General features: G+C 35.8%; 3 protein-coding genes across 9 annotated transcripts; 1 reads left to right on the top strand and 2 right to left on the bottom strand.

The window, feature by feature from the left end:
- Positions 1 to 704: 704 nt before the first annotated feature.
- LOC111783477 (putative pectinesterase/pectinesterase inhibitor 24) lies at positions 705 to 4,996 on the bottom strand. The gene is made up of 3 exons (XM_023664408.2): positions 4,878 to 4,996; positions 2,088 to 4,771; positions 705 to 1,545 (listed from the first exon to the last, which is right to left on the bottom strand). Exons 2-3 carry the CDS (start codon positions 3,109 to 3,111, stop codon positions 869 to 871), a joined length of 1,701 nt encoding a protein of 566 aa, XP_023520176.1. The 5' UTR covers positions 3,112 to 4,771; positions 4,878 to 4,996; the 3' UTR covers positions 705 to 868.
- Positions 4,923 to 18,564, bottom strand: LOC111783155 (GTP binding protein). The gene is made up of 12 exons (XM_023664055.2): positions 18,329 to 18,564; positions 17,637 to 17,804; positions 15,518 to 15,641; positions 15,057 to 15,148; positions 14,317 to 14,415; positions 14,010 to 14,123; positions 11,525 to 11,589; positions 9,281 to 9,400; positions 8,508 to 8,583; positions 6,238 to 6,330; positions 5,971 to 6,021; positions 4,923 to 5,227 (listed from the first exon to the last, which is right to left on the bottom strand). The coding sequence occupies exons 1-12, from the start codon at positions 18,413 to 18,415 to the stop codon at positions 5,129 to 5,131; spliced, it is 1,188 nt and encodes a 395-aa protein (XP_023519823.1). The 5' UTR covers positions 18,416 to 18,564; the 3' UTR covers positions 4,923 to 5,128.
- A 1,575-nt stretch (positions 18,565 to 20,139) lies between these two features.
- Positions 20,140 to 25,481, top strand: LOC111783326 (GDP-L-galactose phosphorylase 1). 7 transcript variants are annotated; one of them, XM_023664252.2, is made up of 9 exons: positions 20,140 to 20,355; positions 20,499 to 20,553; positions 20,866 to 21,295; positions 22,100 to 22,221; positions 22,303 to 22,362; positions 22,500 to 22,730; positions 23,141 to 23,326; positions 23,786 to 24,037; positions 25,067 to 25,481. In XM_023664252.2, exons 3-9 carry the CDS (start codon positions 21,205 to 21,207, stop codon positions 25,265 to 25,267), a joined length of 1,143 nt encoding a protein of 380 aa, XP_023520020.1. In that variant the 5' UTR covers positions 20,140 to 20,355; positions 20,499 to 20,553; positions 20,866 to 21,204; the 3' UTR covers positions 25,268 to 25,481. The 7 variants fall into 7 exon arrangements, with proteins under 7 accessions (XP_023520020.1, XP_023520021.1, XP_023520017.1 ...); XM_023664253.2 differs by having other exon boundaries at positions 20,732 to 21,295; XM_023664249.2 differs by having other exon boundaries at positions 20,499 to 20,589.
- Positions 25,482 to 25,966: the final 485 nt, after the last annotated feature.

Raw genomic sequence — 25,966 nt, 5'->3', positions numbered from 1 at the left:
TCAATTTTATACTACTTCGATCCAATACTGACTTAGTATTAGAGTGTGTGGGGTCTAGTGTCACAATCGCAATGTTCTTGGCAGTGGATTGGAGATTATGCAGCACTAAGTGAGTCGAGCCAATTTGAAATCATGTCGTCTACGGCCCGATGACGTATGTTTAACCCTCTGACCCTGTTTTGAGAGGAAAGTTTTAGAAAACAGGGCAGAAAGAGTTTTGAAAGATAGTTTGAAAGCAATTTTATAGGTTATAAGCGAGAAAGACTAACTCAATGACTTAACATATAACTTTAGATAGGGAGAATTTGACAACTAGTCACATCCCCTATAGTACATTTTGAGGCTATTCTGATCTCGTAAGCCTAGACATAGTTTCATCGTAAGGAAAATTGACGATAAGTCGCATCTCCTATAGTACATTTTGAGGCAATTCATATCTAGCCTAGACATGATTTCATCGAACAGTCATACAAGCAGAAATCAAATAAAAGGTTTAGCGTGGCAAAACGCCCTAGACGAGCATGACCATGACATTTAGCACCACTCGAATGTGAGTTTTAACGTTGCGGGTCAACCCGGGTGTCGCGGATGAAGTCGGAAAGAAAGCCACTACATCAAGACAATTGTTTTCATGGTTTTGATATTTTGAAGGGAGCTGATAAGAGAATTACAGTTTGAATGCAACTTAAAAGACCTCATAAACATTAAAAGTGTCGAATTCAAGCCCAAAAAGTGGACAGAACTTTCTCAGTATATGTTCTTATCACAATACCAATCAATCAAATGGTTAAAAAGAAGTAAACAATATGAAACAACAGAATTTGAAGACAAAAGCATTGAGTGGAAGTCCATGAAATGAAAATGAAACTCAGAGGGTGGCATTGAAGGGGACTTGAGCCTTTGAGATCCAATCTTTACCATGAATGAAAGAGGAAACAGTGAATTTCTTGGCAGTTTTGGTGTCAATATTCTTCAAACCTTTCCATTTCACTCTGTTGGCTGTGGAAGAACCAGGGCCTTTGTTTTGAAACTCAGCATAGAAAATGGTGTCTGGTGCTGATGTTCCAACCCATGGCAGCCAGCCAGTTGGGTGAATCAACCTCCCGAAATCGTTCTGCATAAACACGGTCGTCGAGTAGTTCTTCCATGGACGACCGAGGTAAGTTTCGGTAGTTTTCAAGTTTTCGAACGGTTGGATTGAAGAGTGTTGTATTGAAATGCCAGTGTGTTGATTAGGATCAAACCGGCCTTGAGCAGTGATTGTGTTCTTTTGGCCTAAAAGAGGCAACTTTGGTGCAATTTTGCAGTTTTGTAGGACTACTGCTGAGTTTCCAAAGATGAAATCGACCGTGCCGTAAACTTTGCAGTCACGGTAGAATTGACGGTTCGAGTGTGCATAGAGAGTGTCTTGGTATGCATTCATTTGGCAGCGGTAGAAGATCGATTGGTCCGACGTCGACATCAGAGCAACCGCTTGGTGTTTGCTCGGTCCAGCCGTGTTCTCAAATCCCATGTCTATGGCAATGAAGCCTTTTCCCTTTGCAGCTGCACAAAAAAAACACAAAACATTGTTAGATTCTAAGCTTGCTAGGAATCACGACTCTCCACACTAGTATGATATTGTCCACTTTGAGCCTAAGCTCTAGCTTTACTTTAGGCTTCCCTCACACCAATGCTCCCCTTGAACAAAGTATACTATAGAGCCTCCCCTAAAGTCTATGTACCCATCGAACAATCTCCCCTTAATCAAGGCTCGACTCCTTTTCTGGAGTCCTCGAACAAAGTACACCCTTTGTTCGACACATTAGTCACTTTTAACTACACCTTCGAGCCTCACGATTCTTTGTTCGACATTTGAGGATTCTATTGACATAGCTAAGTTCAGGGCATAGCTCTGATACCATGTTAGGAATCACGACCCTCCACAATGGTACGATATTGTCCACTTTAAGCATAAGCTCTCGTGGCTTTACTTTGGGCTTCCCCAAAAGACCTCGTACTAATGAAGATGTATTCCTTACTTATAAACTCATGATCATTCCCTAAATTAGCCAATGTGGGACGTTCGTAAGCTTAGATAATGTTACCAAATGTTGCAGTAGAAAATGTTGGCGTCCCATCTATGAAGTTGAGCCTGCCAGTTACAGTGGTTAAAGTCATTCCATCGCCAATCATCACTACATTCCATTTGTTCTTCACAACTTCAACATTCTCCTTGTAAACTCCCTTCTTCACATAGATCACAGTTCTCTTCTTGCTCTTATCAGGAACAGCGTTGAGAGCTTCAGTGATTGTTTTGTACTTCCCCGATTTGTCTTTCGCTACGACGATGTCGGCCTGTTTCCGGAGATCTTTTTGAGCTAGCTTCCGGAGTATCGGGCGCGCCCAATCTCCATTGCTATGTCGATCGTCATAACTCATCAATCGTCGTAGACTGAAAGAATCCGTTAGCTTCGAAAAGAAGGACACAATGGCAAGGCCATTGCTGGTCATTTCAGTAGAGTTCTTCAAGTAATTTGCAATGACATTCGTCAAAGCGAGATCGACTTCCTCGAGCCCGTCGATGCAAGTTTGCTGGTAAGTAGCTGCTGAACTTAGCCATGTTTTCAAATCATCCACAGCTTTCAGCACTGTAATCTCACTAGATGATAATGAGTCATTTAGATGATCTATTGCCAACTCCAAAAGTTCATGACAACTTCTCAAAGCTAATATGGTCTTATTATCAGTTGAATTGGTAATGGCATGCTCCAAAAGGTAATCAGCCACACGCGACAGTTCACCGAGCGCGAGTTGAACCGAAAACTTGGCTATTTGACCAGGGTCGAGATGGCTCGAGTTAGCTAGAGAACCAAAAGCATTCTTACATGTATCGGGATACAAAGTCTCATCACAAACTGCTTTTATCGAAGTTGAAAGAGCCTCATTGTGATTGTCACTCTCGTCGTTCTTGGAACTATTTCTAGTCCCGAACACGACAGCAACAACAACACCAACAAGAACAACAGAGGACAAGACAATGACAATGACCCTCTTCCGAGTCCGTCGGCTAGCGTCGAGCCTCATTTGATCGGATTCATCGACCTTACCATAAGGTCTGAGGAGAGACATGTTGTTGCTGCTGTTGCTGCTGCTATTTCCTAGAGTTCTTGTAGGGATAAAACGCTTTTGGTGAGATGGGAAGGTGGGGATTTTGTAGAACAATATATATAGAGAGAGAGAGAGCAGATTTGAGTGAAGAACTTAACACGGTTTGACGTGCAAGGCACTAGAGCATTGCAATGGCTATGCTTAATTTGTTTTGTTTGTAGTTTCAAAGTTCATACACGGTTTAGAGAACTGCATCTCACGTTGCAGCATGATATCAAGGAACCTAATAATTTGTTCATTTTTTTTCCCTTCGCATCATAATTGTAATATATATATATAAATCTTCTTCTCTGTCTTTCTCTCTCCCCAAAATTTGTTGGAACTTTTTTATTCATTAACAGCTCAGGCTACCGCTAACTGATATTGTTCTCTCTTAGCCTTTTTCTTTTGGGCACTAGTAGATATTGTACTCTCTAGACTTTTCCTTCCGGACTTCTTCTCAAAAATTTTAAAATGTGTCTGATAGGGAGAGGTTTCCACACCTTAATTGTTCTCTCCAGACTTTCCCTTCCGGGCTTCTCCTCAAAGTTTTTAAAACGTGTCTGTTAGGGAGAGGTTTCCACACCTTAATTGTTCTCTCTAGACTTTCACTTCCGAGCTTCCCCTCAAAATTTTCAAAACGTGTCTACTAGAGAGAGGTTTTCACACTTTAATTGCTCTCTCTAGACTTTCCCTTTCGGGCTTCCCCTCGAATGTTTCGTTGGGATCTCGCTGTGACCTTGTCGTTGACTTCTTGCTCTTGCTTTCAGCAATGAGCTAATTTCCACCAATATTGAATGATTAGTATTAAAAAAAAAAAAAAAAAAAAAAAAAAAAAAAAAAAAAAAAAAAAAAAAAAAAAAAAAAGAACTTGAAATGAAATTGTAACTGAGGGAGGAAGTAATGTAGAATTAAAAATCAGCTAAACAAAGCACTGGTCAACCTTTAGTGTTTGTTTTGTAGGGGTGGTGGGTGTCACGAAATAATTAAAATTTTATATGCTAATTCAAAATATACAAAAATAAAGATTATGGAGGAAAGGTTGATTTATTATATAGCAAATTGATTGATTAATGGATTTCATGTTCATAGTTCTAAATAAACAATTGAGACAAATAGTTTACAACTTTGGAATTCCAAAAGGGATATATCAGAAGGGGCAACGAGTAAGAAGCTTTGCTCCCATAGATCTAACACGGTCTTCCATGAAAAAAAGTAATAATAAGAAAATGAGAGTGATCCACCTTTATAAGAATATTGAAGAACAGAAGTATGTACTAATTAGAATCATTTTTTCTAGTACACCATGAATTTATCTCGAACAATAATCTTATTGAAAGCTTACGACAGCTTGATAAACAAAAGTTAATAGAAAAAAGAATAGAGGTATTACTAACAAAAACATCTACCTGTAGATTCAAAAAAACGTACCCAAAGCACCCACACCCACCCGAACGCAACGCCCAAACCACCGAGACATGTAAAAAACTTGGAAGTATAAGTTTCAAGGCAGTTTAATTTAAATTATCTTCCTTTTCATTCCTTGACTATTTAAGCCAAGAATATTGCATGGGTGGCGACGACATTCATCAAGCCACTGTATTTTATCGACTCGAATCAATTCAAACAACGAACTCGGAATCTGCCAACATCAAACTTCTTGTTCTAAACATATCATTTTAATAAAACGGGAAAGGGGGAAAAGAAGATTAGGAGAAGAAAAATCAAGAGATGAAAAGATGACATACAGTTTTGTTTATATACTGCAATGTTGATCTGAGGAGAAATGTGAAGAACAGTAAATATCACGCAAGGTTTCTATAAATTTAACTTGGAAACAGAGGAATTTCTTTATAGCAACGCTCAAACAGGCTACTAAGTCCAAAATTCAGGGTTGATTTCAGTAAGACATTAACATAACCAAAAAAAGAAACAGGGGACTCGAGAAATCTAATAAATAAAAGAGAGTACAGAGGATCGATATTACGTTATATGAGACTCATTTTTTGCCACCTCCGGAAACATTGAATTTGAAGAATATAATGTCTCCATCTTGGACCACGTAAGTCTTTCCCTCTTGTTTGTATTTTCCAGCAGCCTGTAAAAGAAGGATGAGAGGTAAAAGAGTTTTAGTCCCCCCTGCTCCAAATAAAATAACAAGGGATATGTCGTGTCGGGCCGATAGGTAGGATTGGAACTTATTTAGATCAGAGACGGAGTCCTAATACAATTTCCATGCAAATGAACTCCGATCAAGAGATCAAAAGTTTGAATTAGATCAGAGACGGAGTCCTAATACAATTTCCATGCAGGTGAACTCCGATCAAGAGATCAAAAGTTTGAATTAGATCAAAGACGGAGTCCTAATACAATTTCCATGCAGATGAACTTCGATCAAGAGATCAAAAGTTTGAATTAGATCAGAGACAGGAGTCCTAATACAATTTCCATGCAAATGAACTCCGATCAAGAGATCAAAAGTTTGAATTAGATCAGAGACGGAGTCCTAATACAATTTCCATGCAAATGAACTCCGATCAAGAGATCAAAAGTTTGAATTAGATCAGAGACGGAGTCCTAATACAATTTCCATGCAAATGAACCCCGATCAAGAGATTAGAAGTTTGAATCACCCACCATATTTTAAACTCAAAATAAAGAAGATAAATATGTATAAAAATGATCATGATGCATCTTGTAGGTTGGTTAAATATGGAAATAATTTGTCGATGATTAATTATATTTTTATAATATTCTCATTTATCAGAAACTGGTTTAAAATTAACGCTTTTCTTAAATCCAAATTCTAATATAGCAAGAATCAAGATTGAATATATATACCTTGACTGCCGTCTCGCTGCCATGTTCCTTGAGATCCTCAAATTTCATAACCTAAAACCAACATAAAAATTAGGATAACATCCTACGAAAATTTCAAGATTCTAAAAAAATGATAATAATAAAATATCAAAAGCCAACATAAGCATGAAAAAGGTCAAAAGGCCTAATCGATCTAACGATCACTCGGCCTAAACATGAGGGCTCTGTTTACTGACGGACTGCAACTAAAATTGTTTAAATATAAATTTATGAAAGGTTCAGAATAACCTCAGCACAAATGAACCCTTTTTCAAAATCAGTATGAATTGTTCCTGCAGCTTGAGGAGCCTTTGTCTGTCGTCTAATTTGCCAGCATTTCACCTGCAAAGGTAAACATATATTCATCATTGGATCAAGCCAACAGTTACTACAGCAATAAATAGGAGACTTAGACAGCAAACAATCACAATTTTAGACATTTGCAAAAATCAAAGGAAACAAACTGAAGGTATTCTACATTGAATATATTGAAGAAATTTAATAAATAGTAAATACGACCATTAATGGGGAGTAACTTGGGAAGTGCTAAATCTAAATCAAAACTGAATAGGTATAGTTCTTAGTTTTAAGTTCTGGAAAATGAGTTATGGTTAAATTAGTATTTCGACAAAATTAAATAGAAGAAAAAAAATAGTCAAATTCGATTGAAGTTTCTGAATAGTGATTACAATTTGGACGCCGAGAAAACTATTTAAAAGGAAAAGGTGTGATGTGAAAACAAGTACAGAAACATAGAACTCATCCAGTGTTAGCCGAACTGAACAAATTGGGGTTAATTCAATTAGATCTTTCAAAATTTTTGGTTTGGTTGTCTATTTCATTCTATGTAAAGAACCAATCATTTCAGTAAATACATTTCCAAAACTGAGAATCTATAGTTTTCATTACTAAGATTTAGCTAGTCCTAGTTATGACTTTGGAAACTCATTTGAAAGGCGTGGGAGAGTACATCATAAAATAAATACTATATATCATAACTCATTACTACCATCCCATAAATTTCCAAAACTGACAGAATCTATATAGTTTTCATCCCTAAGAATTAGTTAGTCCTAGTTATAAACTTGGAAACCCATTTGAAAGGTGTGGGAGAGAACTACATCATAAAATAAAGACCATACATCATAAAATAAATACTACCATCCCTCTACTTGACCAGAGTTAATATTATTATTTTATAGTAATCATGCATTGTTTTGTTCCGAAGTAAATCATGGGGCAGTTCGTCCTATTCAGATACTCACGACCAAGAAACACTGGATTCTCTTTCGGGTAGGTTGAAAGGAGAAGGAAGGAAGGCTGGAATGCCAACGGGCATCTATTATTGAATTCACCCGACCCGATAGTACCCTATTTTTGGAACATCCAGTACCAAAGTCACTGAATGGGTAAGTTGCCAATCCCTAAAACAGACTATGTAATGTACTTTCATTAAGAATAAATGAAAGGATGCAAATTGGGGCATACAAAAATAAAACCCAAAAAGCGGAAGCCCAAAACAGCACCTAAACACCTAACAAGATTAAAAAAAAAATGTCTCCAATCTAAAATAATAAGACCAAGAGGACAACTACAGAATTTTTTTGAAGTAGATAAGAGAGGCATTAAACTTGGCAAGGGACCACACCTCTTCCAATGAACTCTCAACCCCTCTAAAAATTCACTCATTTCTCTCTAGCGGCTGCATAAAATAGATAGAAAGAAAAAAACAGCCAGCCAAAGGATACAACCCTAATTTCATAAGGTAGATAGATTAAGACCTCCTCCACCATTAGATGACAATCATATTATCAATCATGCACACACCAAATGTCCCGAAAAGGAGTCTTAATCGAGAGTGCCAACTTGCATCTCAATCCTCAGGTGCCTCCCTGCAAAGAATACACTACTACAGCCAAAGCAAGCAAAAAGAAGATGTGTTTTAAACGCGGTCCACAGGGTTAACAGTCCCATGTAAAGCCAGACAAGCAAAGAGACTTATATCTTCCATAACAAGGAAAATATACGGTTTCTATGTGTTTCAATGGGCACCCAAGAGGAGGAGGTAAGAACGACAAGATAATTCATTAGAGAAATTGGGCGTCCAGAAACGAATATCTCCACTACCCAAGCAAAGATGCACCTCTACCAAAACTTCCCTATCTGATAGGGGGTAGTGAAAATCAAAGTTAAAAATAAGAAATGATTAAAGATACAGATGTAGACCTAATGAGGAAAGCTTACCGAAGTATGAATTTAACCCTGTACAAGATCAAAAATAAATAATTTCAATAATTTGGATAACTAAAATACTATCATCTTCAGCAGAGAGAAGGCAGGCTTCTTTAGCGTTTACTCCTATGGCTCTAATATCATACTAACTACCAATCCTCAGAAAACAATTTAACAGACATCAAAGGCAAGAAACGGTTAAAATATACGTGATATTAGAACAACTATTGATATGTAAAAGAATAAAGTGCACATATACATGCAAACAATTATGATACGCATTTTACCTCATCAGGACCAGCAGTGAAGAAGTATATGAGATTGATCGCCGAGAAACCAGTCTTTATGATCTTTGGAAGGCCACTGTAACAAAGTTAACCATTTTATGTATCAAATTATTACTATATATTCTGAAGCTTCAAAATTGTTGTGAAAGTAACACTGTTTAGTCATATGGTTGGGTAGGCTTTTCTTTCTCCTTCCTCAATTACATTCTTGTTGGCATGGATCTTCACATTACATGCCAACATAATATGTATGTGGAAAAGCAATTTAACTAGAGTAGATGGGTTTGTTTGAAAATAAACATTCACTGCAGCATGAACTAGAACCAGTAGTACTTTTCCATGCATGCCAATCAAGTACACGATTGAATTTGTGTACTTCATCCATCAAACAAGATATCTATGTTTTTATGCTTTTATTAGGGAATCAGCTATATCCTGTAATTTAAAGGCCATATCTACGCTAGCTTACAACTTGGAGGTTTTTTTTTTTTTTTTTTTTTTTCTAGAAACAAGAAAGTTGATAGCTCATCTTGTTCCTTGAAAAAAAGAAAAAAAAAAAAAACAAGGCATTTGGGACCGAGTATTATTATTTGTAATTCAATAATTCATTACATAACATTTAATAATTATTGAATATACGTTTATAAAATATTAAGATCAATGCCATGCTTGTAACTATAGAATTAAATTATTTTATTTCTTGCAACTCCTTTCTCTTTTATTTTAACCCCTCAAGTCCTTAGTACTACAAAAAGCCAAGACTGGAAACTCACCTTTGAACCTTGTTCTCTTCACAATACTTTTCTACTTCATCTGGGGACGACATATCCGCAAGATTTCTTTCTAACACACCACTGAAAGGAATAATTGTTTCACCACCGTGTTCCTGCACCCTGTTATTAGGAAAGGTTTGCTTGATTATTTGTAACAAGCAAATTCCAGTTGAACTTGAAGAGCGTTAAAATTTAATTGCAAATAGCATCATCATGGGAGGAGAGAAGAGAGAAGCAATCAAATGTACATGAACATAAACCAAGATTGCTTTCGTATACGATCCAATCCATAAATAGCACATGTTTTGTTTTGTTTTTTTTTTTTTAATAAATAAATAGAAAATGTATTGGATGATGGATAGTTAATTCAAAAAAGTAAATCTTTAAATAGAAAAGGAAAAAGAACTTCTAGTTATAGAATACAAAAAAAAAAAAAAAAAAAAAAAAAAAATGATAAGCATAATATTGAGCAAGTGAACACAAGACACAGCACGTATAAAAGTGTTTTATTGGAAGGAGAAATAAAACGATAATCATATAATAGACGGAAAACTGATTGGATAAGAAATCCCGCTGATAGAATAGCAAGCTTGAAACTGCACAATCAACAAAATATAACATTGAGCATGTTAAAACTAGACCTAGAACAATATTTTTCTAATTTTGTTGCCAATTATCAGGAAATATCTTGTGCGCACAATGTGCAGATTAACGCAGAAAATCAAGCAAATTCCCTCTATAAATTAAAGGGAAAAATCTTGTTTTTGGATTATGAAGTTTGGCTATAATCTTACCCTTTCATCCATGAAGTTTAGGAGATAGTTCATTTTAGTCCTATGACCCATAGCAACTTAGCAGAATAATGACACAACGTATTCTGTAATAAAATATTCACAATCCCTTTCTCCTTCACCATTTTCCTTCTCTTCCAACCCTCTCCCTCTCACGTTTGTCCCTCTCTTCCAACCCTCTCCCTCTCACGTTTGTCCCTCTCTTCCAGCCCTCATGGTTTTTTTTTGTTGAGAAATGACCCTTCAATGTCAGAAGCTCCACATGGATCTCATCATTTTCTTCTTCTTCTTTGTTTCTTCAATGCTTCAATCTTCCCCTGTTTCACTTACCCATCTCTCTTCTCCACTTGGGTTTAGCTAATTGCTCTGTTTTCCAATTTCCGTCTGGACCTTCCTTTTCTTTTCCCCTCTACCCACATTTCCACATTTTTTTTGGAGGTGGGGCGTCTGATGCTTATATGGGTTTTCTTATCGCCATTTTCAATAGGACGATCACTTTAATCAAGGCCTCGTTTAGCAATGTACCTAATGTGTTTGCTTAACTAGGATGATGATCGTAACAATGATTTCCATTCATGCCTCGAAGCGAGAGAGAGAACTAAAAGAGAGGGAAAATGGTGCAGAACAAAAGGATATGTGAAGGCGACGTCATGGGTTTCACCATTATTGAACATGCTCGCTGGAGATGAGAGAGTTAAAGGGGAGGGGGCGATGGAGGGGGAGCGGGGAAGTGGGGAGGAGCGAGAGTGAAAGAGAGAGTTGTTTCCATTCATGCCTCGAAGCAAAAGAGAACTAGAAGAGAGAGAGAAAATGGGGCAGGACAAAAGGATATGTGAGGGCGACGTCATGGGTTTCACCATTATTGAACATGCTCGCTGGAGATGAGAGAGTTAAAGGGGAGGGGGAAGTGGGGAGGAGCGAGAGTGAAAAAGAGAGTTGTTTTCATTCATGCCTCGAAGCAAGAGAGAACTAGAAGAGAGAAAAAATGGTGCAGGACAAAAGGATATGTGAAGGCGATGTCATGGGTTTCACCATTATTGAACGTGCTCGAGGAAGATGAGAGAGCTAAAGGGGAGGGGGCAATGGAGGTGAGAGAAGGGAAGTGGGGAGGAGCGAGAGTGAAAGAGAGTTTTTTCTTTTCTTTTCTTTTCTTTTAAATAGTCAAGCCACTTATTTTATTATAAAATATGTCATGTCACTCTTTTGTTAAGTTGACTATCACTCAAATGACTAAAATAAACTATTTCCTAAACCTTAGGGATGAAAGTTTGAGCTTTCGAAACTGAAGTACTAAATAGACCTGTTACTCAAATCTCGAGAACCAAAAAGATAATTTTTTCTACGATAAGTTTATGTAACAGTCCAAATATTTTCATGCACAAAAACAAAGACACACAACGAGGCTGATAGTAGGAAATGAGAAAGGATATAAAGCGAAATATAGATTACGAACCAGGCATGAATCTTGGGGAGAAATTTATTCTTTTTTCTTTGGTAATCTCTCTCTGTCATGTTAACCTATAAAATGAAAAAATATGAGCACAATAGAAACATCATTCAGGTCAAATAAAAAAAAAAATTATGAGAAATTATAGAAGTAGAGCACAATAGAAATATCATTCAGGTCAATTAAAAAAAAAAAAAGGAGAAATTAGAGAAGTAGAAAACAGATCGTGCACAAGTTTATCAATAAGTTATGCTGTGGACAACTACTGAATATTCAATCAGAAGAAAACAATTATTTTCACAGGTCCTTAATTGACTTCAAACGTAAAAAATCGAGCAACTATCTAATTGCATTGTAGTAGTGATCTCATCCAATATTATTGGTTTAGAAGGTTCAACCTCGTGACAACAATAAAATTTGATCTGGCAGAGAAGACTTTATGTCTTGTATCATGCAGTTGGGTTTGAAGGGATAGGTTTTATTTTATGGAATTTCTATGATCTGCTCATCAATTTCATATTCTATTTGGGTTGTCTGATCAATCCACGTCTTAAAGTATCTGTTCCTCTTTAAAGAAATATTGCAGTATCTTAGAAACAACTTCAAAGTCAATCTAAGAAATCTAATCTCAAAAAAAGGTGGACAACCGAATAAATAATTGATAGAAGGCATTGTCATCTACCAGCCATTGATAATAATAATATGGCTTTTAATTCCCCAAAACAAAATAATAATGATAATAAAGAAAACAGAGAGAAATATTTGGTAAAAATAAGGTGACTTAGCTAAATCTATTGGCTCGTAAGGATTTGATAAACAAGTGGAGATGCATGATATCTACCGGCCATTGCCACTTGGAGGAAGTGGATGATTAAGTCCAAGCGTATCAACCAGCCATTGATAATACTAGAGTAAGCATTTGATACACTCGATCATCCCCTCGTCTAACAAGCAACGAAAACTTTGGCCTCAAGCATTCTTCCAAAATCAAATTTATCCTAGAATTCTTAAGATCCAATTAAAATTACTCCTTTTCTTCTCGTGCATTTCCAATCATCCACCATGTCATTAGTTACAAATATAGAATCAATAATTTGTCTATTAGCAATTGATTGAACAAAACAGACAGTAAAAGGCTTGATCAAAAAAGAGACAGTAGGAGGAAGAATCACCCCTGTATAGCTGCTAATCCTTCAGCAAAGACATTGTAAATGCCAATCATTAGGTTATGAATGTGAAATCTGAGACTTCAGAAGAATTAGACCACTTGGGAATCAAGTCAGTCTTACTAGCTTTAGTATGTCAAACCCAGTCTGAAAAAGAATCATGAAACATCTCTAGAAAATCAAACTTGAAAGTGCTTTTTGTTTTTAAAGAACTCGGCGCTGAAGTTGTGTGCCTTAAAGCTTTCAAGACTCCATTTGCTTGAAAAGGTCTTACAAGCTCTAAGCTCTTTTGCACAGAAAGGCACCAAATCAGATTTCAAGGGACCACCCCAGATCTGGGTCCCTGAAGAAAATGGTGGCAAGAAATCAATAAACTCCTTGCATTACCATTCTATCACAGAAGATTTGCTGTCTGAATGAAGCAAATCTATGAAAGGACCTTAACTCTCACCCCCTCAAGCCAGTTAAACTTGCATCCTCTCCTACAAACGATTACTTACTTAGAAACCACACTGTGAAGCTGACCTTTCAAACCACTTATAGGCTACTTTTGTTTCTTTAAAAAAAATTAAAACCACAATTTTAATGAGAAAGATGAAGGAAAACAAATGGCATACAAAAAATATAACCCAACAAAATGAACCACACAAGACAAAACAAACTTTAAAAAAAAACTCTGATTGAAAATGTTCAGACCTAAAAGTAACTAGAAAATTCATAGCAAACTGGCAGCCAAAGAGAAGAATGAAAATTGGCTATAATCTAAACCCACCCTAAAAAAATAGTTGATAGACCTTGGGAGGAAGCCTAAGGGCTTCGCTTTAACAACCCGCTTTATTTTACGAGGATTGAGTGATCTTGGAGGAGGCCTAAACCAAAGGCTTCCCTCTAACAACTTGGCAAGAGACCTAAAGGTTTCTTTTTCATCTTGGCTAAGGCCTCTTTCCTCCTCCACAGCATCCAGCCTTTCAATGACCCTGGAATGGTTAGTCTTTTGAGTTTGAATGTTGCTAAGAGTGATAGTTGATCAACATTTTAAAAGAAAAACAGTGATCTACTTCCACAAAACATATACTTTAAAATTTTGGATATTTACTTGAATAATAAAGACTAAAAGACATCATAAAAAATAATAATAATAATAAATAAATAAATAAATAAAAACTAAGACACAAAATTTGGAGAAAGCCGTCCATACTTGAATCAATACAACAGATAGAAAGAATTGAAAATGATATGTTCAACAAGTAAACAATATATAGACAACAAAGAACCAACAAATATAATATAACAGCAGAGATACTTGTTAACATGATAAGGCTTACCAAATAAACAACAGGCTTGGCCGTGAGCAACTGAAAAGTATTGAGAATCTCAACATCAGCAGCTTTCCAATCACCCAAACGAACATCTTTACCTTCCTCAAGCGATGCCTTGACCTGAAAATGTAATTATATCATCAATTTAGTTCATTAAGCATTAATATTACTGTTTTTGTTCATCAAGGTCAATTAACCTTCAATAAGTGACTTGGTTATAGTAAAGAGTACAAAAAAGTACATCAGACTAGAAAAGTACATAAAGAAAAAGCACATCACAACAAAAACAGAATTCCAAATATGAAAACCACACCTTTAGGCAGCACTCGAGTTCAATCTTCAACTGCTTGTCATTGCTTCTCTTCATGCTCTTCTCAAGATCCTCAATTTTATTTTTCATAAATTCAATATCCTAGGTGGGACATAAAATTTTAAATGAATAAAACAATTTCAGAAGTGCTATCAGGGGTGGAAAATAATGACAATAACAAGTAAAAATGAGTGGAAGAGGTTTTTTTTCCACTAAAATGTCCCAAGCCATAAAGTACCTAAGATACCCTGCAAGGTTTACATGTCCAAAATTAAAGAAAGTAAGCTGAACCTCTCCCCTTTCCCTCCTCTAAAATATATATATATATATATATATATATATATATATATATATATATATATATATATATATATATTGCAAACATTACAAGAACAGTTCAACTTTATCATTTAGTGAAATATCAGGCACTATAACTTTGTATAACTGGCTTTAGAGGAGATAAAGTAATTCAAGTATCTTCCAGTTAATGTTAGAGCACACTGAACATATACCGTGGAAAATGTAATGTCAGCCATGCTACTGGGTGATCACATAATAGAAGCAGGACCAAAGATTTAGTTTTACTTCTTAAAAGATCTCATTCATGAGAGTGCGAAACATTTTCTATTCTCAATTTGACAGTAAATTGGAAAATTTTGATTATTCAAAATCTTCAACCGGTAAAGGTTACAATCCAACATTGAAATTTAAAAGAAAACCAGAATTGCAAAAATAAGGCAAACCTTCAAACGTAGTTCTTCACTGATAACCTCTAAATCCCTAACAGGATCCACGGTATCGTCAACATGAATAATATCTGCATCCTCAAATGCACCTAGGGAAAGAGAAAGAGAGGGGGGGAGAAGAAGAAGATATAAAATACAGAACATAAGAAAAAGCTTATGGTGCATGAAAATCAAACCAATCCATGGGCCAACATGTGTACTCACAAAAAAAAGAAAAAAATCATTAAAGGGAAGAGAGAGAGGGACACCCCCCCCCCCCAAAAAAAAAAAAAAAAGAGAGAGAGAAACTAAAACGTTGACAAACTTCTGAAAGTAATCTTAGTTAGAAATTTGTTTTAAATGGCAAATAAGAAAACTCCAAACGTCATCTAGAATGTTAAACCAATCATTAATGTAATCAGTTGAAAGCAAGCAACAAAACTTCAAAGTAGAGGGCACGGCTGATGTGGACATCTTACGTAAAACATGGAAAATGCCGTCAACAGCACGGATGTGCGATAAGAAACTGTTGCCCAACCCTTGTCCTTCATGAGCTCCTCGAACCAGTCCAGCAATGTCATGGATTTCCAGAAATGCCGAAACCTGTACATTAAGATTACTTCAGAATGATGCAACACATAACTCAAAATTGAAATTTATATTGCCAAAAGTATGATAGTACTACTTTAAAATAAAATAGTATTTTGTTTGTATGGTAAATGCTAATAAGCAAGTTTTTCAGATCCCTTTCAAACTGCTGGAACAGAGGGTTGAGAAATCCCAATCTCAAGAAGAAACCCAAAACTACCTCCAACATTGACTAGGGGTTTTGAAAAGTGGGACTTATTTTGAGCCCTTTTAACAACCTCAAAATAACCTTCTCTAGCTTCATCAAGCTTTGAAAGAATCCCAAACTCAAAAATCCAAATGAATGCCACTAACTTCAGTCCAACCACCATAATGGGGATAGACATGGTTTCTTCATGAAGAGTAGCATCTCATTTTTCATAAGAAAATCAAATCATTAACAGTAACCCAATTTTGGTTCACGAAGAGTAACTGTGACTGAGATCACCCACAAGAAGGCTTCATCCAACTTTTTATGTGAAAAAAGTTGACTTTCATTGAGGAAAAAAATGAAAGAATTCACGTGCATACAAAAAAGGAAAAACCCACAAAAAGGAGCCAAATTACAAGAAAGGGCTTCAGCCAAGAGAAATAAGATCAAACGAATAATTACAAAAGAGCCTAGAAACAAAATTCCAAAGAGAAACAAAGAATATATCAAGAGACCAAACATCGTCATAAGAACTCTCACGCTCTCTACAGATTCTATTGTTTTTCCACATGAAATGATCTAGTTCCTATGCCACTCTCTTGCATAGATACAACAAAGCAACCCAAGCACTAAAGATCTTCTAGTCGATATCTGATCCAAGGTGTAAACTCTTCCATGCAACACCAGACACATGAAGAACTCCAACCTCTTGAGAATTTTCACCTTCCAAACTGAGGAGAAAATAGAACCACCCATCGATGAAAAGTTCGTTAAGCACTAGAAGAAAGAGCTACAATAAAAATTTGTGGAAAGACAAGGACTCCAAAAGCAGGAATCCCCCCTCCTGGGCCGAAAGCGAAAAGGGGAGAGGGAGGATAAGAGAGCCAAGACATCTTATGTTTCCCTATCATAATTTAACATGGTCAAACAAATAAACAAGGCAGGCAAGTTGGTAACGGCAGGGGTGGAGGTTCTAGGTTTCTTTGGAAGTTATTCATCATGCTTAGGAAACTTATCCAACCCCCTTTCTACACCTTTAAAAGCCCATATTGCAACCTTTTCTTCCCTGTCCATTGACTTCATAGATTCAATAATGAGTCCCATGTATTTTTCATGTCTTTTCCACCGAAAAGATGTAATTACTGAACGGACTTCTTTGAAAAATCTATCATTCTTAGGGGCAAGAGGATAGTTTGAAAACAATAATAGAGCTAGAAATGAGATGAAAGTGGATGGGGCAAATCATTCGATGCACCTTAATATCATCAACCGTCAAACACTTTTGCCTTCCTCTAAGGCTACTAGCAAACCTCTTACCATGCTATAGCAAATCTCTCTGTGGATGGGGTTTGTACTTTAGCACTTACGTTTCATGTTCCATAAATTTCTGTCAAAACTTTGACACCACAATAAAATCTTATCAAGTGAAAATCCTAATTATAACCATCATAGAAGAATATTTTTTTCACAAAAAAAAAAAAAAACGGTTGAACACAAAAATAATGAAGTCGATGGGACAGTGCATTAAGTGACAAACTTATATCACAACGTTATTAATGGTGTTGTGCATTTAATTTACTGCTTTGGAGGTCAACATGCATATGGAAAGATAGTATTGAACTGAACATTACTAGCACTTGGATTTCTATACACTTTCAGTTCTACTAGAAATAACCAAATAAAAAATAACTTTCCATCTCTGACTTAAAATGGAACAATTAAACAGTGTTAACAGCCGACACAACAACAAAAAAATATCTAAAGAAATGTTGAGCTATACGAGGGACTTTGATAATAGCTGTAAAAAATGGTAAGCAAACCTCGCTTTTCGGTTTGTATAAGTTGCAAAGCCATTCAAACCGCTCATCAGGCACATTTACTCTGGCTTCATTAGGTTCAATGGTGCAAAATGGGAAATTTTCGGCAGGTATGGACAGCTTTGTGAGTGTGTTGAAAAGAGTAGATTTGCCAACATTTGGCAATCCAACCTGAAATCTCAAACAAACACCAGTCATTGAATTGTAGAGATGGATAACAAACACTTAACAACATTACTATGCCTTCAGAAAAATATTGTACAAAGTATCAAAAGCCAGGTCCATCCATAATTTGAAGCGCAGTAGTAGAAAAAGATCATTTTACAGAACTTCCAAACAAACGCTAAGCCAATCAAAACCAAAGTTAAATCAATAAATAAAGTCTACAAAGAAAAAAAGACAATCAACTTCGTAAATTTAAAACAAATAAATAAATAAATAAAGACTATAAATCAGAAGCGTAATCTTGTAGCGGAACAGCAAAACCATAACTAGCACTCGCATCCTGGATTACAAAACCATACATTCCAACGAAACAATAAACAATGAAATGAAAAACAAAAACCGTAGCTCATTGTTTAAAATTCCGGATAAATGAACAATCCAGTGAAATTTCATCCTTATCAATTCCAAGCAACCAATCAATTCATAACTGGAAATCCACGATGAAATAAATGCTGGAAGTAAGAACGTACAATTCCAATCTTGAGATGGGAAGAAAACCGGCCAAGAATAGGTCGTTCAGCTGGAGCTTCCTTGGATTTCGAAGCTTTCGGAGGCATTGCCGATACTGCGAAGAAAATAAGTGGTCGTATCGGGTAGCAGAGATTTGGTGCCGGATTCAGAAAGCGCAATGAGCAGCCGAGACGGAGGCCTTTAATGTCGCTTATGGCAATGCCCAAAGCCCAACCCAGCTGTTTAATAAACCCTAGCAGACTCCGCGTTCGCTAAACGCAGCCCCACTTTACACTGTAATTTCAGTAAAACAGGATTTTTTTTCTTTTTTTCTTTTTTTCTTTTTTTTTTTCTTTTCTATTTTATAATCAACGGTAAACAAATCCAAAAAAAAAAAAAAAAAAAAAAAAAAAAAAAAAAAAATAGGTTTAAAAATATTTTTGGGTTCTCGAAAATTCGTAAAATTAACAATTATTCCACAAACTTCCCAATTTATTCCTTATAATTTAAGTATATAATAATTAGTTTTTATAATTAACAAATATATATATATATATATATATAACATTAAATATTTAATTTTATTACGGCTTAGTATTTAAAATATTCAAAACTTCGCCATTTATTCCTTATAAGTATATAATAATTAACTTCTTATCCCAAATATATATATATATATATAATATATATATTAACATTAAATATTTAATTTCGATTACGACTTAGTATTTATAATAATGACTATATTCATTCATGTATTTTTTAAATATTCAAAACTAAGTAATTTATTCTGTATACTTCTCACAAAAAAAAATAATTATAATAATAATAATAAATTACCACTTAGTATTTATTACCAGTGAAATCAATTGTTCGTGATGCTGGCTAAAGCAATATTATACAGTAACATGCACAGAAACAATACATTATATTACCCAGAGAAAATAATATTAAAAACCGTCTTTCTACCTTTTGCTGGTTAACGGGTCAACTTGGTACGTCACAAGGACAACTAAAAAGACACGTGGAAAGAGAAATAACATCACATATATGTTGATCAACTCTAAACTCGAGACTACCTTCAACCTTTTGTAATAGAATCGCTATCACACTCACGCTACATAACACCTTTTAATATAGCTCAACAATAGTTACTTGACATTCAAGCACAACAGCCCAGATATAGTTCAATGAAACTCTCGATCTGGTTATGAATGGTCGCCGCTACACCTCGACACTCTTTACATCACCTTGGTGTTGTCCTCGCGAGCAACACACTTTGCTTCGGCAATCTTGGCTCCATAAATTTATTAGATGACGATTTTACCCCTACCGTAACGGAAACTAGTCACATTGAAGAGTTTCAAGGTTCTAATCACACTACGACTATTAACGGTAGTCAACAAACTAACAAAAAAACCATACAACCATAAGAAAAATGATTGTAAATCACATGCTTGCCTCGAGGTACGAGCAAGCTATGATGCTCGTTCCCCCAAATGAAAGAGATAATCATGTACTCACTAAAGCAATATTACCTAAAATCTTGTAAATTGTTACGGAATAAGATGCCTTTTTGCAGATAGAGTGACTCGTTTATCAAAGTTGGTTGGCAAGTTATAAACTCGACCTTTGACTTTCCACTTTAATGTCTCTTTTCGCGTAGCCGATTTCATAAATTCATTCGAATATTTGACTATTGAGTTTCACGACAACCATAAGAAATGAAAAAAAAAAAAAAAAAAAAAAAAATATATATATATATATATATATATATATATATATATATATATATATATATATATATATATATATCCATTTATGAGGATGTGAGAAAATACACTAAGATGAAAAGCTTATACCAAAGAGATGGCCATCCATTTTCCATTCTCATCCTTGCATGATCCAGACCGCTCATAAGAGTGTAGAACTCATTGTGATAATTTGGGTGTTTTGTACAGAGAACACGCGTCGATGGTTAATTCATCCATTACTGTGCACAGTGGGAGATTGAGAGCGAGCGAGCAGGAATCGCGGAAGGAACACGGTAGGTTCTCTCAATTTCAGAAGCATTTCCTTTGCGGTAACGATTAATCCTTAATTTGTTAACTGCGTGGACATTAGAACTTGCCATCTTCGTTAGCAATCAGGATGTTCGTCAATTTGTAACTTTGATCTTAAACCATGCAGGTGTTTCTTTCCTGATTTGAGAACTGATTGGACGGCTTTGTGGATCAGTTGCCTGGTAAAGGCTTCCTTATATTTCTTTTATCCGAAAGGGGTAATTTAGCTTTTCTAATTTGGATTCTATTGTCATATATTTACATTTTCTTCGACAAGCATCGATGTTTTTAGAAGATAGTAGACACGTTTAATGAATTCAAAGCCCTTTTTGAAATCTTTATGATGATTTGTTGCATCAGAAAGAAACGCATGTTAGTTGAAAGCGTTGATCCTTAGATCACTGTCATTTTGTCCTTGCTCTGGCGAAGTCAAGAGAATTCAAGACATACAATTTGCTCACTGTATTTTCTTTCAAATCTGAATCCTCCTTCAGAGTTACTCCAAGACTTTTAAAGGGCTGGTCCTCCGAGGGGCTGGCTTTCACTGCTCAATCACGGCTTTAAGGCAAGAGTCTTGTGTCAAAATTAGAAGGAACAAAGAATACATGCAAGCTTTCCCTAAGTTCTTGATTGCATCCCCTTCATTTCACGGTGGGCGTGGTGCCCTGCCTTCAGCTGGTGGGCACCCAGCAGATCTTACCTTCCTTGCTGGTGGTGGTTACTAAGGCAAGCCTTCGACCCAGCGGCATTCCTTGTCACGGGATTGTCCCGAGAAGTTAATATACTGCATACGGTTTGGTAGTTTGAAATCACCATTAAACATCACTCTAAGAATGGTTCAAGCGAAGCAGATCGAGGATGAGAATTTGTGCTCAAAATATACGGAAAATGAGCTTTTAAAAACTCAGAAGTCATGCATGAACGGTCAGTGTTTTTTAATTATACTATCTTTTCTGGTAGTTATTCTTATCAGCTTAGCTGTGTGGTTAGAATAATTCGTATCCTCCCTCTTGTGAAAACTATTATTGTTCACTTTCATTTCACGTTGGTAGTTACAGAAAAGTTCTCCTTTTTGCTGAAATTAAGAACGAGGGTAATTTTTAAAACTCGTTGGGTAGGGAATCTTGATGTGTGGAAGCCCACCATATTCTCCACCTCCCTATCTCCCTTTTCCCATCTTATAAAATTATCTCTTTCCAGATCCCCCAAACGGTTGCAGAAACTTAAGTTTGGATGCGCAACCTTAGCTTTACAACTTGAGCTTTACAACTTGAGCTTTACAACTTGATCTCAATCAACGTAGTTAGAAAAAAAAAAAAAAAAAATCCCCAGTAGTTACAGAGACACTCCATCTGTTGTTAGAGGATATGGGCTGTCTTTTACGATTATTTGTAATGGTGTTCTGATTAGGTGGTGGTTGTATTTTTTAGATTAATTTGTAGTAATTACTCAGAGAACTGCATGGCTGAATGTACATCACCTGTTCTGATGTTATATCAATTGTAGACACTACCTATGGCGAGTTCTCGTCATTAGAGTTTCAGGGATGATCTCTTGCTAAGTGTTAGTTCTCTAACTTGACTGTCTGTTTAGTGTAGTTAACTGTCATCCTTGACTGATAACCAAGATTTCTACCTTCAACTTTGTTGACATTATTTTTTACGATTTGTTTATGAGCATAATCTTATGCTCATGTGAAGCCTATTGATAATAAAAAATAACTTTCAGGTATTAGATTACCTCTTTATCAATTTGGTAGAAATTCTCCTTTAGATGACATTTCCCTCCAAGCACCTTCAGACGTTCCTCTGGAAGAACAAACCATACTGGAGTCTATACTTCTTGCCAAGGTATGCTACTATGCTTTAAATATACTTTTTATTTCTTGGTGTTCTGGACGTCTGTGTAACAGCGGTCCTTCCACATTGCAGTGGGAAGAGAAATTGTCTGAAGGCCATTTTAGATATGATGTAACTCTATCTGAAATTAAGGTAGTGTATACTGCATTTTCTATTATTGAAACCTCATTTAACTCATTGTTGGAATCAACCTGCTGTCTTCTAGCCCTCCAAAATATGGAGAAGAGGAAAGGCTGCTGAGACCTGTGGGTTTCAATATTTTTTTGCAGGCAATCGTGGGCCAGAAAAAGTTCCTTGCTCAGCTGAATGAGAGCTGGACCAACCCTTCTCTGTCACAATATGAAGAGATAAGGAAATGCGATCACGGAAGTCTATTTCAAACTAATTGGTTGAAGTGCCAAGAGGAATTACTCTTTTGCATTTCACGTGGTGAAAATAATGAATCCAAGCTTATTTCTGCTTCTCTAGTGCCCACTAGTTCCATCCTGGTTATGATCAACGTATGACTCAAAATTGGACTTTCATTGGCCTTTTTTTTTAGGAAAAAAAAAAAAAAAAAGCTATCCCTGGATTATTGTTTGTTAAATCTGAAGTTTTTATGCTTGCAGCATTGACTTTGTGATGATGGTAAACCATATTAATAACCCCCTTTTTTCTTTTTACTCATTCCCCTTTCTCTAAAAAAGTATTGAATGAAGTGAAGTTCATCAATTGTAGAAAGCAATTAATGAGCCGGCATCCCTTTCTGGTGCAATATTACTGTCATTGCCTTTATAAATTATCCCTTGATCATCTGCAAACTGCAGGGTGCTTGATATTATTTTAACGTTTACCTGACCAGTTGTTTTCTTGTGCTGATATGGTTTCTTCAAGATATGCATAAGTTTGATTCTCTCTCTCATTTTCCCAGGCAACTCCTGTGGAGTATGGTCATGTTATCTTGTTGCCCTGTGCTGTCGACGGTCCACTTCAATTCCTGGATGACAGGTCTTTGGAATTGGAAATGCTTTTGAGGCTTGCTGTTGAAATTAATAATTTTGCCCTCTGCTTATTCTATGAATGTTCTACTCCCAGGACTGCTTGTCCATTTTTTCAGGTGAGAAGCCGCAGATTTATGGCTGTTGCGATTATGTTTGATTTTGATTTTTTATTTTTTTTGTAAGAGCTATTATGTTTGATAGGATTGTCTTAATTTTTTTAATAGCCAAAGTGCTCTGAGTCCCATGTCGAAGATTTAGAGACCAAAGATTTAGAAGTCAAAGAATTTACCGTCACTTGCATTTTACAAAAAGTCTAAAAATGGTAGTGCATTAACTACAGGGCAATCGCCATAAATGCCCAAGTGGATAACCAGCACTAAAAACTGTCCTTACAGTTAGCTATTTGGTGTTTTGATGAATGGAAATTCGTGTATGTTGTCACCCCATTGATATGCAATAACTCTACATTATTCCATGCAAATAAGACCGTTATATGGATCTTTTTTTGTCTTTCTTGCTTTCGTTATCCAGCTTGAAATTGTTTCAAATATATAAGTTTTCCCCCAATGTAACAGGCACTGTTCTTTTCCAGCCTTTTACCTGTGGAGGCCATGGCAGTTGATACCTTCTTTAGCGATAGCTTGGGGGAAATTTATGTTTCTACTATCACAGATTACCCTGTTAAGGCCCTCTTATTCGAGAGCAGCTGCAACTTGAAGAAAATGGGGCAGGTTATTGCAGAGATATGTTCTCATTTACAGGAGAAATGCGTCCTGTATAATTTGCTGATTCGTGATTGTGGCAAGAAGATTTTCTTATTTCTTCAGGTAAAATGTTTCCTTGTGCTTCTCATGCTTAGTATAGAATTGTCTTCATTAAACATAAAAATTTGTTAGACGTTGTTGCAAGAAAACATAGTTTTCTTAAGGTTTACGGTAGAGCTATGCAGTACAGAACTATAGTAATAGTCATTAGTATCTATCTTGGCCCTTAAATGATAATGGTGCCAAAAATAGGTTCACATTCCTTTTGTGGAGATTGTGAGCAATGATCTCAGCAGCTAGTGGTTCTGTTCATTATTGGAAAATAAGCGATGAAAAAATGGAGTCAGTAGGCTTTAAATGTATATACTCAATCTGAAAATGGTATGTATTTTGTCTTGGAAAACATTCTAATAACTATTTCCATTATCTTATTCTGGACTCCTTATACAAATAATAATGATCTTTTGTTATTTGTTTTTATAAGAAACCGAGCTTTCATTGAGAAATATGAAAGAACTTTTCTATGTTCAACATTTTGCTTTTCAATCTGGTACATATTTACCCAAGATACATAAATTTGTAGTGTCTGCAAAAGGCTCGAGTATGAAGACTTGGCATTAATGGAAGCAAAATAAAGAATTTGCTGATTGGATCTTATTTTTTTCATTTTCCCTCTATAATCATAATTCTTCATTATGATTTATATAAATTTTTGTATCTTTCTTTACCAAAATATTCAAATCGTGCTGTACCTTGGACCTGAAAGCAATATTTTTCATGTTAAATTTGGCTCCAAAGTCTATATGGTGGAAAATAGAGAGCCTCTCCATTGCCTTTAACCAGTCAGGGTATCTCTTAGTTTCATCTGAACATATTGGATAAAAATACAGCATAAGTTCCATTTTGTTTAATCAACTTGGTCCTATGATTTCTGTTTTATTCTTATGTAAATTTGCACTCTTTTTAGTACATGATACCAGGATTTCTGTGCATAGTATACTTCTATGTCTTTTGTTTATATAAATCCTTCTACAAGCTTCATTTGCCCCGGATCTAACCAATATTATGCTATCGATTGATTGATGGATGCAGTCGCAAGGGTCGGACAGATCTTCCATTCTTTCACCTTGGGAATGTTGGGGTTACTTCTTGTTCAAATCAAGGTCTGAATTTGATCAGGCAACTGAAGATGCCCTGCTCGATCGGATCGCTGCTGCTGCTTCCCTCGACGATGCAGAATTTCAGGGCGTGAAGCAATTCTGCTGTGACGTTGCAGGTAAAGTTTCTTTCTGATTCTCTGCTATTTCATAAGCCGTTGTGGAATGCTTCTGATTCTATGTAAATTTGTGTGTATGAACTCAGCTAAATTTTCCTTTTTGTCTAATGAACTTATGAGAGATACACATGCAGAATTCTGTGTACTGCATAGTTCTATAAGTTACTTGGATGTAATATTAATGACATTTATATATTTGTGTATCGATGAATAAACATGTTATGATGTACAGTTTTCTATGTTTATATAATACTCATATTAAATCTTGAGGATTCTTTCAGTAATTATGTTTATTTATGAAGAATGAGCGAAATGCTAGTCTCATTTCATGTTCTTTTAGGAGTGATTTCGTAGTTGTAAATTCCAGTTCGTTCTTTTTAGATCTTGTTTGATAACATTTAATTTTTCGAAAAAATGAGTTCTATCAAAATATAGATATGCATGAAAAATGTTGGTATGTGGAGATGAAAGTACCGTTTGTTCAAGTTTATGCAATGATGTTAACGTTAGGTCGACATCTTATGTTACACATGAAGTTTATGCATGTATTTTTCTTTTCTTTGAGCATCAATGTGGGACTTTTCATCCAACATCTCCACTTAATCGAGGTTCAACTCTTTTTCTTTTGGAGTCTTAGTCATCTTTTACTACGCCTTTGAGGCTCACACTGATACCGTGTTAGAACACGACTCTCCACAATGATATGATATTGTCCA

This window comes from Cucurbita pepo, chromosome 20 (assembly GCF_057944985.1).
Source record: "Cucurbita pepo subsp. pepo isolate OVF chromosome 20, ASM5794498v1, whole genome shotgun sequence".
Taxonomy (NCBI): Eukaryota; Viridiplantae; Streptophyta; class Magnoliopsida; order Cucurbitales; family Cucurbitaceae; genus Cucurbita; species Cucurbita pepo.
This window is presented reverse-complemented; position numbering and strand designations above follow the sequence as displayed.